General features: G+C 42.2%; 1 protein-coding gene across 1 annotated transcript in view; it reads right to left on the bottom strand.

Annotated features, from left to right (window-relative positions):
* Positions 1-16,968, bottom strand: part of TBC1D2B (TBC1 domain family member 2B) — a 32,510-nt gene that overhangs the window by 13,349 nt on the left and 2,193 nt on the right. The window contains exons 2-5 of the mRNA XM_027657503.1: positions 11,996-12,149; positions 7,092-7,257; positions 2,393-2,550; positions 1,159-1,388 (exon numbers count right to left, since the gene is read on the bottom strand). Of these exons, the coding sequence (XP_027513304.1) occupies positions 1,159-1,388; positions 2,393-2,550; positions 7,092-7,257; positions 11,996-12,149 (708 nt within the window). The remainder of the gene's footprint in view (positions 1-1,158; positions 1,389-2,392; positions 2,551-7,091; positions 7,258-11,995; positions 12,150-16,968) is intronic.

Raw genomic sequence — 16,968 nt, 5'->3', positions numbered from 1 at the left:
ACAGAGGGTTTAAATGTCTTTCACTGAGCTAAGGATCCTGCCTAGAAAGGCTCCAACAGGTTAAGGAAAAGTAGTGGACAGCTGTGGCCCAGCAGTTACCTGGAAGCTGAAAAAATCCTTGCCTGCAAGCAGCCCTGTTGTAGGGAGATGAACAGGGAGAAAGGGTTTAAGCCTCAAAGGTTAACAGGTGAACATTCCAGAATGGAAAAGGCAAAGGAACTAACAGCTCTTCTCTAACAGAGAGAGAAAATAAGAGCAGGAAACAACACATGCTGCTTTGCCAAAAAGGAAGTCTGAAGAGGGCTTTTTAGAACATCTCGCCACACAATCAACAGCCTAAGACACCATTTTTCTTTGTCTTCCTATTAAAACAGAAACAACTGTGAACACAGTGTTGCACTTAGACCAGTGAGATTTCTCAGAAGCTGGCTCAGGAGCTCAAATGTACTCCTGGGAAAGATAACTCCTCAAATGATTATAAACATGGGGCTCACATTCCTTCTTTGAATTCTCTTCAATCATCCCACACAACAGAAAATACAAATAGCAGCTCCATATAAGACCTAAAAAATTATTCTTCTTAAAAGGAGTAGAAATTCTTTTAGATAAAGCAAGGTGTTGAATAAATTGGAGTTATGAGGCATACAACCATGAACACTATGAGTGCAGTACTATTGCATGTTTTATAGATGATTATGGTTAGGCCTATGCTTTACAAAACCACTCCTGATGATGCAGTTAGGGTAGAGAGAAGTCAGGTCCATTCCCCAACCTCTTTCTAGCATTGAGAGAATCAAAAAACAAACAAAGAGGACCTAAAAGGATGAGTTTCTCAGAAATTATAAGTACTAATGGAAAAAGAAGCTGCGTCTACCTGCCAGGATTCTGGCAGACACTGAACAAAATAACTTCAGAGAATAAGGAAGATACATAAACCAAGTTAATGAACACTGCAAAGGTTTTGTTCAGGGATCTCATCTCCAACAGATGTAAAAATGGTCCTTCTTGTCTCAAGACTCTGTGTGTACCAAGGTTTGTTCAGCACCATCGTTTTACACCAACCAGCCAGCTCTTGCAGTTCGATGGCCAGAAAGGTTAAACTCACAGTCACCTGCCAGATCCATCTGCTTTGGGCACTTTGCCTGAAGGCTTAATTACCTTTTGGCTCAAAAGATCTTTCTTCAGCTTCTCCAGCTCTTCCTGCTGGCTTTGATACTTGAGCTGCAGCTCAGAGACCAGTTTGTTGCCATTGCCAGAACACCACTCTGTTGGAGAGGAGTCGCTGCCGGTGCGGTTCTTGCTCGATCCCATCATGTCCTTCAGCAAGGGGCGCCTTGCTTTGTGTGGAATGCGGCCAAAATCAAATGGAAAAGCTGAACTAGTCAGTCCTGCATAAAACAATTTCTTCTAGTTCGGTTCACTTAGTAAAAAGGCATTTCAAAGCATTCAGATTTCCTTTAAAAAAATATACTCATTAACATCAGACTCTGAGCAGCTTCTAAACTACCCAGTACAATAGAGTTAAACATGTCTCATTTTCCAAGCTGCTTCCTTTGGTGGGAAAAGTATAGAGCTCAAAGGCTCCTCCCCTCCCAAACAAAAGACTTGGCTCATGAATTGTAAAATTCTCTTTGTGTCTTACTCCCCAAGTCCTAATTTATTACACAAAATAAAAGGTACCCCTAACTATGGTAAAGTAAACTTTGCTTCAAATAATTAACAGTTCCAAAGTGGTCAGAGCAAACCCAACCCTGGTATCACAGCCCCCTGCTCCTGGAAGAGGCACTGGGGTAACAATTCACCTCTGTTTACATCACCACAGGAGTACTCAGGGAGAAGGATGTTTTCTAACAGATCAAATCGCTTGGATTCCAGCTGAAGTGCTCCTAAGGAGCTGTAAAAACATCTTCATGAGGTTATTGCAGACACTGGTCATATCTGAGACCCAGTTACAATTCACAGATGAGCTGCCACTGCATGTGCATCCCCTACTTTTTCCCCATTTCAGAAGCAAGACAATATAACACCTACATACTTATTTAGAGTACAAAGGCAGTTCTGCTTCAGGGAGTGACACTCAACTGAGTAATTAAAGTCTCAGCACTTCCCTTCATCTCCTAACTTTGCAAGTCAAGTGACAGAACTAAAGCCAGTAACACACTCAGGAAACCAGAACAGTGGATAACAAGGCTTTGTCCTCATTCTGTTGTATTTGAATGGCAGAAGATTCCAAACACATCATAAGGAATTAGTTTTTTAAAAAATGATTTACAGAGCACTGGATGTGGTTTGTGAAGAAAAGATAAACTTCCACTATTTCCTAGAGACAGACACAACACAGTACATTACATTAAAGAAGGCAAATGCTCCCCTTCCTTCCTCCCACTTCTACCTTTACTTCCTTCTGCCAGGTGCTTCCTCTTTTCTTCCAGAGCCATGGAGTCCTCCAAGTCTTTGGGGGTTGGATCCAGCAGTTCCCACTCCTCGGTGGTGTAAAATATGCTCTTGCGGTTTTCGTTATTTCCTTTTCTTAGGGAGGACATGGAATTTCTGTGGAAAAGGCAGCGGGAAAAGGTGACCACGATTCCTGCGTTTTGCATTCATTCTGTAAAGGGCTTTGCAAGACAAGCACCACAGTTCAAACAGTAAAAATAAGCTAAAACACAGACCAAACCAATACCAAATAAAAGCTCAAAGAAAACAAAGGATGTCCTACCCAACAACACCTGCCATCAATGGGTTTCAAGAACAGAAGAATTATTTTGCTTTAATGGGATATTAATTCCTAGGGGACCACCTATGGTATTTTGCATCTCCCTCTGTTTTGGCAGTGGTGAAGTACAAAAAGTTAGAATTTACAAGCAGCATCTCTTTATTGATCAGTTATTGTAGCTTAGAATTTTAGGGGAACTGCCAGGCACTAAAGTGGACAGCATGCAGGCAAAACATGGATGTTATAGTTCCATATCCTGGGTTAATGCAAAACTAGGGATCACCCAAGAGACCTGCTGTGGCTGAGTCACTGATGACAGACTCCTGAGCAGTTTTCCTTTCCCAAGGTGGAACATGGCCAATTATCTGCAAGAACATTTCGGAGGCATCCTCTGAATTCCAGCCAGATAATTCCATGGAAGAACAATACATTTCCCAGCAGGATGAGGTTACCTTACCCAGCTTCCTCCACAACCACCATGCAATCAGAAATGTCCACTCTTATGTCCATGAGTATTAGCACAGCTCAGTATTGTAAAGCCTTTGTTCAGCCAGACAAGGAGATTCTACATCAACCCATAGGAATCAGTTTAATATCTCAGGTATAAAACTGGAAATGTATTTGCTATCTCAGCATTTTCTCTGCAGTCTGGGCAAGCCCACAAAGATGCTCTCACTCACTGAGCCACATTCTCTCTTCTTCCTTTTCAAATCTCAAGCAGAAGGTAACCCACAGTACACTCTCAAGGTGATGTGACGATCCAAGCCAGTCTTTCAGCTTCACATGAGATTTAACACCTGATCAACACAAACTCTAAGCTGATCATTATGCAGTGCAAGATTTTCATAATCTGATGAACCAAGAAATATTTAAGTACAACTTAAAAATAACCCTAAAGGTTATTAATAAAACCATTCCAGCAATCTACAAACTCGTCAAAGATCAACTTATGCTACACTTTAATTTTCTCCCAGAAAGAATCAGTTTCTGTCAGGGGCAAGAAGCCTTATTTTGTTTTTCAGACCTTCCAGGGAAATGAAACAGATCAAATTGGGCAGTGATTGACTCATTTCCCAGGGCACTCAAAATCAACAGGTGTCACCTGGCACCTCTCCATCTGTTCTGGGAACAGGGGCTGACTCTTACCAGGCACCTCCACAGCCCCCTGCTCTGCACTTGGTCAACTCCAGGATTTAAAGCCTGCCTGAACACCACCTTCTAAAGCTTGAACAGACCACAAAGAACAAGAAGACAAGTGACTTCTGGAAAAGCTGCTTAAAAAACTGCTGTTAAGCCCATGAAAAATCATAGCTGATGCTCTGTTTTGTAAAGCTTTTGCATAGGTTTGTTCAGGGCACTGAAGTGGCACTGCTTCATTGCTTTCTATTAGATTAAAATAAGATTAAAAGATCAGATAGTTAAATTTGAAAACAATATTTATTTTCCTAAGCACACTATGACCAGTACAATCAAACTACCCAACAGTTGATCATATGATCTAATGATTCTCTATTTTTAAATGTTTGGGGGTTAAGTCATATTTTATGGTTATATAACTTGAGGTTTCTACAATTCATTATGTTTCCAAGTCTATTTTCTGCATATATAAGAGATATAAGTAGCTGAGGGCATGAAGATTACAAAAACTCAGGCCCAAATGTCTGTATATGTCAGTATATAGTACTTGAAAATACATTCTGAAAAGCAGAAAAGCATGGTTCAACTTCAGTTACTGCAAATATACACACAGCTTAACTTCAAGACATATTCTTAATTTTTTTCCCCATTATTCCTTCCTCACTGCTGCCTGGGATGCAAACACAGCTATTACAGCAACAGCTTCTCTGTCAGACACACCATAAACGTGCTCAGGAGGAAGGACAAGGCTCTAAAACATCTACATGTCTTAATACAAATTAGCAAAAATAAGACAAAGACATGCTCCCAGCAACACAGTTCTAGAAACACTGGGATCCATCCATTGGAGCTGTAACTAGTCCCATCCCAATCCAGTAAGACACTGGAGAGTGCACACATATTCCCAAGGCCACCAGGCTGCACTGCTGCCCTAAATGCTGTAGAATTGCTGGAGAAGGGAGGAAAACCATCACCCACGACAGTCCTGCTGCTTAGAGATGTTTACTAAAATAAATTCTAACATATTAGTGGGCCTTTTTTTGCCACCAGCTTTTACAGTTATAGCTTTAATACACTACTATGTAATTTTAATTTTCCAAGGTTCATAATTAGCTTTCACTGCTGTGAAAATATCAACCATCTAGTCCTGGTTCTGCAGAAAGGTCCAGTACCATTAAGTGCCCCTCCTGGTGACACACACTCACAGAGTGCTGTTCACCCAGGGAAAGAACACCACTTGTCAATCAAGAAGTGACAAATGAGGCCACACATGTTAAAATACAAGACTAAATGTACTTTTCCCACAGGAATTCTGTTCAGACTGGTTTGAGCACAAACCAAGGCTGTGCAATAGGAAAGGCTGTAGGACCCCTGTGCCATTACTGAAGAGTTTGGATGACTGACTGGGCATCATTCACTTCAGGAGAAGCATGTAAAAATGATCACTGTTTATGCAAAATCAATCAAAATTAGGATTATACTTGCCCTCCCCTCTCTCTGGAGCAACTGAGGACAGCCTGTAGAAGGAAAATTCACCAGTCCCTGACCAAACCTAAGCTGAAAAAGAAATAATCTTTCTCGTGAAAACTGCTACAGATTCAAGTCTCAAAACAAATTTATCTTGCTAGATACAGGAGTTTAAGTGCTCATGACCTGCTGGCTGGTGGCATTCAGCCTCAAAGAGCTGCAGTGGGAAGTTTTCTTACATAGAATCATAGATTTTTACATAGTTTCACAGAATATTCCAAGTTGGAAGAGAACCACATGTTCATTCCCAAGACCTGCAAGGACTTCAAGCCATGAGGATCAGAGCTATACAGAGAAGGCCAACTCTTGAATATTGTGCTACAGGGTCTGCTGGGCCACTGCCACCAGAAGTATTTCCCTCCACCCACAGCTCCACCACTGCCTTCCTGCTCAGAAACACTGACACACCAACCAGGCAGCACCAAGCAGCTCAGCCTGGCACTGCTGGACTTGCCCAAAGCACAGCATCTGCAACTCAGGAAAAAAACCCAACAACACAAAAAAAACCCAACAACACTCCAAAAATCGAGAAAAAAATTTAAAAAGAAAAAAACCCCCTCGTTTCAAGTATACAGGAATTCACCAACAGAAATTGTTCCATGTACTTTTCCTTCTATGATGATCAAGTTTAAGTTCTACCAAAGCAAAGTGGCCACACAAACCCAAGCAACCACACAATATTATCAGTTAAAACATGACATGTAGTAACAGGATTGACATCTTTCTCAATCCAGCCATAAGCCATCTTTTCTCCAACTTCAATTACAGTCTACACAGTAGAGAAAAAGAGCCAAAAAAAGAGCCAAAACCAACAACAGAAAAGGAGCCAGAAAAAGAGCCAAAACCAACACCACTTTGTAACCTCTCAGATCTCTGTGCTAAACAAGAAAGCTTTAAAAGGCATCTGTTTAACTCAGCACTGCTGCTGAAAATGAGCAGCATTTTACAGCTCAGGAGGGATGTGGTCGAGTTAACCAGAGCTACAGCTCTGCTCTGTGACCTGCTCTGCTCCAGCACAGCAACAGCCTTTAAGTACAAGTGGAAAATACGTGTGGGACAAGAAAAGTGTAAAATCAGTTAGAAAGAAACTGTAACAGGAGGGCTGAAAGCCAGAAGAACTGCTCTCCTTAAAGCAATTATTACTGAAGAGTTCTCTCATTATGAGTAAGGGGATAATATATGTGGGTTTGATGTTGTTCAGAAAGGGTCTGCCACAGTTTTGCTCAGGAATTCAAATCACATTGACTTCAAATCTGTGCCATGTGCTTTCATTTATTTAAGAAGCAGATGAAGAGTAAGGATTTATCCTGCTTTGATTTTGATCAGTAAAAACAGTTCCAGTGCACTGAACACTACACCTGCTACAGTGCTGCACCTGGCAGCTCCAGGGAAAAGCAGCAGGAGCTGAGGATACAACTCCCAGCTCCCTGCTTGGGTTCAGAGGGCAAAGCCATCCCCAGAAGTGCTTTCCAAGACTCCAGTCTCCCTTTCAGGTACCAGTGATGCCACATAACGATGTTCTCACTCACACCCTTCAAACAGGAGGTAAAATAAAGAGTTTACTTGAAGAGATCCCACTGTACTGATCCACCCCACCACCCCTGTCCTTCTAAGCAGCTCCACCCACCACACACAGACATCTTTCAGTACGGAACAGTCTCAGCCAGCAACTACCAAGCTCCTGATAACTCCTTCTCCCACGTTCCCAACTTACTTGAGTTCAGTGCTCCATTGTTTAAGTGAGAAGTTGATGGCACTTGCTTGGACTGGTGCAGGCTGGGAAGCTGCTTGTTCCCCCACCAGGTCTGTAGGAGAAGTCTCCACAGCTAGAATATTTCTAGCTCTCTCTGCTGAGGCATTCTGACTTAGGATACTCAAATCTGTATTAAAAGAAAAAAAAAAAAAGAGAGAAAAAGAAAAACAGGCAAAACCTTCAATAAGTAAAAGAACAGTGGCTATGTAAAATCATATACTGCTAAGCCTGCTAGCAGGGTAGGTCGGGTTTTATTTTAAATTGCAACATAACTTAATAAAGCATTCTGTTTAAATGAACCTTAAAAACAGCAAACTGTTTTCCTCAGTGAGCTCTCACCACAGCCACCTACTTTTGATAACAGGACTCGTGTGATGCTCAGGAGGCATTATTTCATCAATGATTTGCAATCTCAATGAGTCAATATTGATTCATCCAGCTTAAGCAGCTATAAAGCTATAAAAATTAAGGGGAATTCATTACATTAACCTGCAAACCCCCCTGGTAAAACCAGTTCAGGCTTAGCTCTGATGAGTCAGCAACAGTGCCACAAAAACACTGACATCTTTCGGGCTGTGCTTCGCCCTAGAAGTTCTTCACCCTACAAGTGACACTGCTGCAAGTCAAGGAGCTTTATGGCCTTGAGCCAGCTCTGAGCCAATCCAGCCTGGGCATTCCCAGAGCCAAGAGCATTGGCACAGGCACTGCAGACACATCCAGGGCCTCCTGGATCAGCATGGATTTACCAGCCGTGGTTAAGCTGATGCAGCTCCTCCTCAGCTGCTCACACTGCCCCAAACGGCCCCACAGGAACCAGCCAAGGGCTGGCACGAGCCCTGAGCCACAGCTGCGGAATTCCAGAGGATCCAGGCTGATCCAACAGAGCCAGGCAGGTCTCCAACACAACACACTGTCAAACACGGACTGCAGAGCCTGCAGTGTCTGTGTTACCTCAGTGATTCCATTATGCTGGATAACTTGCTATCTCCCTCCAGCAGGCAGAGGGAATGAAACATTGGGAATATGGAATATACTGTGAATAGCAACACCATTATAGAGAAGCACAAAGTGGTTTGTGGCCTTACACAAAGCCTCTGAACAGGCAAGTTAAACAAGCTCAAATATAATTTTCAGATTCTTCTCGATATAATTCACAAAGTACTGAAGGATTAAGGATTTTCTGACAACACTCAGACTTGTTCAGCATTACAAAGTAACACACTGGGATGGGCTCTGATTTTAATAAAACCCTAGGAAATCATGATGCCCTCTTTTATCACTGCTCTCCCCATTACTTGGCACAAGCAGCAAGCCCAGCTTTAAGCAAACTGTCCCCTCCAGTTACTGAGCAGAGGGTTACTTTTATTTAGCCCTATCAAAGGTTAGAAGTAGAAAGAACATTCTGTAATAAAGAATACAAAGTATAAAAGATAACTGACACCAGAAATCTCTCAAACCCTTGAAAAGTGGTATCTGCCACAGAAGTGCATCATGTGGTGTTTCAAACAGAAGTTACACTGCCTTGATTTGTTATGAACAGAAGCTTCAGGGCCTTATCAGCCAAGCAGAATTCCAAGTTCTTTGGGACTGTGGCTGTTTGAGCTGAGCACAGTTCAGCTAAGATAGGTTAGCTAAAACCAGCTTTTGGTCATATTCACTGTCTAATAAAGGGCAAAGACAATAGGTTTTAATAAAAACAAAACAAAACCAAAACTAAAAAAAAAACTAAACCCCAAACCAAACAAAAAAAAAAAAAACAAAACAAAAAAAAAACCAACCAAAAAACAACCCAAACACCATCCCAAAAGGAAACAAACAAACAAGCCCTCAAACCACAAACAAAACACACAGATCAAAAACTCATGGATACCCAAAGCCAGGCTGGAATACTGACATCCTGCCTTCATACTCACAGCCTGTTTTATCTTCTACCTGCACCATTCACCAAAACTGCCAAATCCCTTTTGGGATGGCCCAGGCAAAGGAGCTGCTCAAGAGCTGAGTTCCTAACACGTGCATTTCCTCTGACAGACCTGCCAGGTGTGGCTGAACCTGAGGCTGCTCCTTGTGCTTGATCCCCTGCCAGTGGTTTGGTCAGAGGGAGGGACTGCACAGCAGGTGAGCACAACTAATCCATGTGCTTGTTAATGCAATCATCACATAAAACAAACAAACAAAAAAATCTTGGTTTTAAACTTATCTCAAAACACAACAATCTTATAAATGCATGACATTGTGTTTTTTATTAGTGCAAATTAAGAGGTGAGGAATAACATCACCAAGAACTGAAATTATAAAACCTATATTAACATTCAGTCAATTTCAAGAAAAAAAAATAATTCCATTTCCTATAAGGAATAAATAATTTGACTTCCTTGGTAGCAAGGCAGTTCCATGACAAATCCTACAGTCTAATTTTTGCAACACGAACTTTCCCACATCCCACTCTGACAAATAAAGTAATTTTCACTACATTGAATGTTCTTAAAAACCTTTCAAGGTTGATCCACAAAGCAGCACCTTGACTTTATGTATGTTCCAGTTAGTCCAGATTTCTAAACTGGGAAGGGACAGGCCAAGGAGAGGACAAAACAGGCAAGGTTCCAGTAAGCAGTTCTGGTTTTGGACTGAAGACAGACCACTTCCCCTTTTAAAACATTAGGGAGAGCATCTGCACTAAGGCACCAGCAAAAGAAACCAATTTCTATGCTCCAGTATAAAGCACATCTTAGTCATCAACACCAAAACAGAGCCTTAGAGAATCCCCTAATTCTACAGGAAACTTTTGGAGCACTTGACTAAAAAGGAGAAACAATCATCAATCACTCAGGCTATTTGCTTTTCCCCCAGAAGGAATCCTTACTTAAACACTTCAGCTGACGATAAAGCCATCACTGTGATCTGTCCTAAAAAATGAGATACTCAAGATGCAGTTCCAAATGACACATAATGCAGTTTAACTGCAGGCTGTCCCTGAAAGGGAATGGGCCTATTGAGCTCCTCTATTTTACCTTGACATTCCTTGTACTAGATTTAAAAACAATAATAATTTAAATTAAAACCAAATTCAGATAATAATAATTAAAAAAAAAAAAAATCACACAAACGTTCAGCTTGCTCATCCAGAAACCCCCCAACAATTTAGAGGAAAGGAAAATACCAGATCAGTGACTAAATTACTGGATCTGCTGCCAAACTGGAGTGAGGGAGCAGCACCTCCACACAGTGCAGTGACAGCACGTTTATTCCACGTTGTACCCAAGCTCTGAGGGAAGCAGCACAAAGAAGAACAAATGGATTTGTGGCCAAGTTACATATTCCAGTTGATCTGATCCAACAATCCACTGCCAAGAGGGCAGGGCTGCTACTCCTCTGCTCTGCCTCCCTGTGTTTTCCACTGTGCCTTGTTCCCTCCATTCCATCAGCTCTGGCAGTCACCTGATTGCACAGTAAACATATTCCACTCCTTAATCTGGCAGAAATGACAAAGAATTCTTCCTTTTTGGCTAACATTTGAGCTCACCCAGCTCGGCACAGGGTCAGACAACGGGACACAAAAAGGGAGCCTGCGAAGCAGAGAGTGAGAGGCTGAGGGCAGAAAAGGGCTGGGAGAGCAAAAGGCTGCTCCCTTTCCCACCACCAGCACTAACCAGTGTGACAAGCTGCCAGCCAGGCTGTGTGTGGCCACAAAGGCGCTCTCAAGCCATCCCACCTGGCATTCCCAGCAATTTTCCCAGGATAATCCTGGCACTCCCCTGTCCCTACAGTAAACTGCTCCTGGAAACTACACAGGCCAAAAACCACGGTGGAGAAGCAGCTGTTCCCTGCCAGCTCAGGGGCACGTGGTGGGGAGGCCAGCACTGCCCACGGGAGGAGCTGGGCCCTGCTCTCAGCAGGGACTCACTGCAGGGGCTCAAAGTCGGGCTGAGCCCCCAGGGACACAGAGCTCAGCACAGCAGAGCTGAGCACACAGCCACGGGCACAGGGAGAGCAGCAAACTGGGTCAGAGGACAATCCTGCAGCCTGGATCTGACCTGGGGGAGGCCAGAAGGCTGGGGAAAACAACACTTAACATGAGCAAATTGAGATGAACCAAATATGTAATCTGGTGATGAAATATGTCTGACCCAAGAGAGTTTTACTAATGCCTAACTTGGCACAGAACAGGATTTTACTCAGGCTTATTTATGGAGAACAGAAACCAGCAAGCAATCCATTTCTGTAGGGGCTCAGAAATAAAACAATCCACAAGTGCCTGAGCAATGTAGTAAAAAATACAGAATAGCTTTGTATAATACACCAATACATTTTTATAACTGACAGTGAAATTACGTTTTCCTTGCCTAAACATATTACAGAGACTGAATTTCACTTGTGTAGTATCAGGGTAAACAGTTTTCCAGTTTTAAAAGGCAAGACATTTTTATCAGAGTCAGACAGATCCACCATACTGTACTTTTTAGGGAACAAAGTATGGTCATTCAGAACCCAAAAAATACTTTTTCTCATTAAAACCTGGAGTTCACATCTCAGGATATTTACTACACTAAGATATTGTAACCACTGAAAGACAACTTGCCTAATCTAAGCTGTACTTAATGAAACCCAGTCATAAGACTACTCCATTTTACTTCATTTCTAAAAATATGTTTTACAAGAAATCAACAGATTTTTTTAAAAGATACGAAATCACATATAAAATTACATTTATGTTAAATAATTATAGCATCATAAACAAAGTTTAAATAGAAACAAGGTGCAAAAAAACCAAAAACCTTCCAAGGCTGTTCTCAGCACAGCCTTGTACTGCTGAGCTGACACTGAGGAGAGACATCCTTCTGGTTTTACTCCAGTTTCCAACGTACCGGGATTGTCTTTGGCAACGAGACCTTTGGAGAAGTCACTGGGGGTGGGGGAGGTCCGGCTGTCCCTCTTGGCTGCGTCCAGGTTGTTGCAATATTCCCACCTCTTCTGCTGGAGCTCCTGCAGCCAGTAGGTCATGTCCTGACGAGTTGCAGCCTGAACACACAGAGCCAGAGCAGTGGTGAGATCACTGCGTGCTCTCTGCTGCATGAACACAGCAATTCCAAGAGCAGCAGGAAAACCAACCCAGATAACGAGCAGAGCAGCAAGGGACCATCACTCAGAACCAGCAGGATTTACAAGAATCAACCATCAGTGTACCAGGGGCACCTCATGCACACAGACACCCCCCCCCCCCCATTTTTAAGCCAAATTCATTTTGTATTAGAAGCTGTCACATGCATTCTTTTTCTCCAGTTCTACACTCAAACATTAGGAAACGCAGCAGCATCTTTTAGTTACACACAAAGCATTGTTTGAACACATAGCTACAATCCATATCAAGGAAAAAAGATCCCATACACACTCAAGAAGATTCCCATTTCCTTTTAAATTGCTTTCTCACCAGCAGAAACCAACAAACTAATAATCATGCATCTCAATGCCTCCTACTTTAATTACTAAATCTACATATTGTATTTCTTGATGATCCCACGAGCTAAACAGCTCCTATAGAAAAATCATACTTCAGATAAAAAACCCAACAGGAATGTTTAATCTACAAGCCCAAAGTGATCAAAGCAAACAGGTAATAAGTGAGCAAGAATTCAAACACACTTCGAATAACAGCTCTAAGTCTTTTCAAAACACATCAAATGAAAATACACAAATAACACCACGAGACAAGTGATGGCAGCTGACACTGCAGGTGCTCCCATGGAAAGGTTACTGTTATCCCAACATACATCCTCAGCTGCCAGTCTGGGACAAGCACCTGACCCAGTGACACGGTCTGTTCAGGAGCACAAGGCTAACACTTGTGAGGAGACACTCCTCTAAGTCCTTTGGTTTGTATGAAAAAATAGTGCTTGTCTTTTAGCCAGCCTTGCTTCTACCTTTTCCCCAAGTGCTTGGTGGCATTATCAGTGAAAAACCCTCCTTACTTGGGCAAATGACCAAGTTTGCTCTTTAAAGACAATTTAACTTCCTGTTCTATTTATCACAGAGGGCACCTGTGCAAGGCACAGCCCAAAAGAATGAAAAGCCACAAACAACACACATTTCCTTACGAAAGAAATGCAGTGAAGCACAGCAATGGCACAGAACTGTCTTCATTATAGATAGAACACTTTTGGTCTGGTCAAATTGAGGACCCATTTGCCATCATATTTCGACCCTGACAGTAGCTAATTACAAGACAAAGCCCAAACAGCACAGCAAACAAGAACTGTTGCTTCCCCAGGTGCTCCCTCTGGCTCAGCAATTTGCCATCTCAGTGTTCAGCAATCAGAGACACACACATTTCTGTTTTACCATTTGGCTCTTTGTACCCCTATGAGCTTTAAGGTCCCACACGTTCCACAGCAAATGGCTCCACAGCACCGTGCAAGGACGTTAAACAGAAAACAGTTATTCCTGGAGCTGCTGCTCCAGCTCCTCTCAGTACATCATAAACGTGGTAAGATACAAGATAAATAAATCGTGGAAACATTAGTAAATCGACCAGTCATACACAAGGACACTGCAGGTTCACTTTTCTCAGTTGACAGCAAAGATATGTGAGACACTTCTAACCTGAAGTGGAAATTAGTTTCAGATATTCTTGCTTGCCTGCTCATGGGAAACCAGAGAAAAACATTTCCCCCATAAAAAAAAGGACCTGGCAAAAAGAATAGCTTAGAACTGTCTGTAAGGTTTCTCACTAAGTGTCAAAGAACTGGACACGGGAAGCATCAATCCCACAGCCACCTCTGGCAGTGTGGCAGTGACCACAGCAGCTTTTCCAGTCCACAGGAGTCCTGCAAAGAGCAACATCCCCCCTGCTACTCCTTGGGCACAAGGATTTCCTTTGCACTTTTAGCCAGTGGCTAAACCAGCCTTCACTTCTGGTCAACTGAGAGCTTACATTTCCTTCAGATGGACTCACACAGGCCTCCTAAAGCCATGTTTTACTGTGCTCCAGCAGAAACCACCAGAACTCCAGGAGCTCCCACTGACACTGGATGTAGCTCTCAAGGGTTCCCTGCTACCACAACACAGCTAACGAGGCAAGCCAGTTAAACCTGCAATTAACTTCTGCCCACAACTCCTTGAACTTAATGACCCTTTCTCACCACTTGCCCCGTTATTCTCTCCCCAGTCATCTTTGGAGAACCGGGAATTAATGTAAATGGAGCTGCTCCTTGTTGGCTGCTTTTAAATTCCCAGTTGCTACTGACCTGCCTGTTACCTCGCCTTCCTGCCTTCCCACGCACAGCCTTCCTTCTCTTCCAGAGTTTTCCACTCCCTTCCAATGGTTTTTGCTGAGTTTATGTAAGCATCTTAGTTATTTACAGTTAAAACAGTATCCTGGAAAATCTCTGTTTAAATGAGTTTTGTTTAAACAAAATTAATCTTTGAAGCTGTTGTTTGAAATGGACAGTTTAAAAAAAACCCAACACACACGGAACATGTTAAGTCTCCCTCTTCCCCCACTCCTAAACACAACAAATTTGAAATTTTTTTTTTTTAATTCACTTTACCTGTCCAAGAAAGGAACAGTCCCATGCTTGCCCCGTTTCTCATGACTTCTCTGAGTATTTGGCTACTGCCCACCACGAGAGCCAGGACATTTAACCAGCTGCAGCATCAATCAAATCTCACCAAAACATCCTCATTGGGACTAAACTATTGCAAAGGTGCTTTCTTACTGCAGAGCCACACCAGCCACATTTTAACAGAGGCATTTCTGGGAGAGAAAAACCCCACCATGAATGCCACCCAAACTGGTGTAAAAAAAGGAATTACTACTGCAAACCTACAGGCAACAGTAGCAGCAAGAGACACTCAAGTGAAGAGACACACAGTACTATGCAGTTTTCAACTTCAATGATGGAAAATTATTATCATTTAATTAATTAAAACCATTCCCTATATCCCCCCACTAAGAATGATGCAAGAACTGCCACCTTCTGATGCACACATGACACAAACAGAAGAATTATTTGGAAAAAACAACCACCCTCTGGCTTCCTCTACCTGGACACACTAGTGGAACATGTATGCCAACATTATACACTTTAATGAAGAGTCCAAAGAAATGCAACAAGACCTGATATTTTGAGGAATCTCATGAGAATTCTTGCCACAGTCCTCCTCTGAACACAGGCAAAGTTTCCCCTGAGCTTTTTTTAATCACCAGAAAGTTTGCATTTCTTAAGATTTACTAATCCTGCTACACTCAAACAGCAAATCTGGAGCCAGATGGCTTTGTCTGGAGGGCAGCCCAACTCTTAATTAAAGCATTGCAACCACTAACCAGCAGAGTTTGAAGGAAAAAGCATCAGCTCAGGCAACAAATCACCCTCACAGCTGAGCCACCCTCTCCTCTGCCTTAGTTCCCACAGCAATGCTGTCCAAGCTCAACCCCCCATCATTACCCACATCCTTCCAGAGCACTGACAAATGAGAGCAAAAGCTCCAAAGTAATCCTCATTTCAGCAAGTCTGGTGCCCAATACTTCCAAGGATCTGGGCTCTGAAATCTGCAGTGCCTGGAATGCTGACACTCGGCCAATAACCCAGAAAAGATTTTTTTTCTTTCAAAAAATTTCTGTTCCCCTCCCAGCTCACCACTGTTCACAGAGAGGTCACCCACACTTCAGTGTCCAGACACAGTCCAGCATCACTGGCCAGTGTTTCTTTGTGTGTCTACAAGACACTGCTTTAAAAATATTTAGAAATATATATACACATATATATTTTCCCCCCTTCATGAGAGGCCTCACTGTGTGCACACAGCCAAATGTTCACTTGACTGCATTACCAGCATTCTGTTACACCAAGTATCTGCAAGATCAGGATTTGCATGCCTTCCATAAAATATCCTCAAACGTCATCTATCCATAATTCATAAAGTACACAATTTCCTGAGCTTCTTTACCTAAAGGAAAGGTACTTGTTATATATATTTAAATAGAAAAGCTTTTTAAACACATTTATGTTCTTCTACTGTACTTTAACTGTTGGAAACATAGAGAAAAGCTACAATCACATAAGTGGCAGGCTGGTTATCTACAGTCCTAAAATATGAAGAATTTGCTTTATTTGCTGTAAAGGCAGCAATATGTTCCTCCCAAAATTGTTATCTAACTGAGAAACAAAGATTGAGTACATCATACAACCCTCAGCTCCCATTAAATGACAGAAGACTGAGCAATCCAGATGATGAAATCATTGCATTAACCAAAAACTGAGGCATTATGAAAAATAATGCATTCCTCAACAGCACCATCAGTTCAATCTGGAATTTCCTACTGCTCTTCTGAGTCCATAATCCTGACTGGGAAAAGCCAGATCACAAGATGTGGAAATTTTGAAAACGCAGCAAGTTGAGGAAAACAAGGCATGTGAGTGACAGGGTGAAGAATCCATTTGACTTCACTTTATTCCTCGTGCTCTGTGTGTAATGTTTTCTTGACAGACTAAATCACATTTGTTTTTAAGAGGGGCTGGATCAGAGTGGGGGAGGTTTGGGGTTGATTTTTTTTTTTTTTTTTAACATTTTGAATTCTTAATTCCACATCTACCTAATTTAGCCAAAGGATGTTTTTAGATGCCTTAAAGAACTACCATGTTGGGTAGAAGAAAATTAATTCCAGCTGCAAATGCCTTGGTGAATCACATGGCCACGAAAGGCCAGTAGGTCCTGCAACATCCCTCAAGATCTTCATTAATTCCTGACTCAGTACATAAACACCTATAAGAGCATTTTTACAGACAATCACTCAGCCACTTCAGGGCAATCATCATAACACAAGAGGCACACAAAGCAAAAT

This window comes from Corapipo altera, unplaced genomic scaffold, assembly GCF_003945725.1.
Source record: "Corapipo altera isolate COAL_440 unplaced genomic scaffold, ASM394572v1 308, whole genome shotgun sequence".
NCBI lineage: Eukaryota > Metazoa > Chordata > Aves > Passeriformes > Pipridae > Corapipo > Corapipo altera.
Note: the sequence above shows the minus strand (reverse complement) of the source record. Positions and strands in the feature narration are given on the sequence as shown.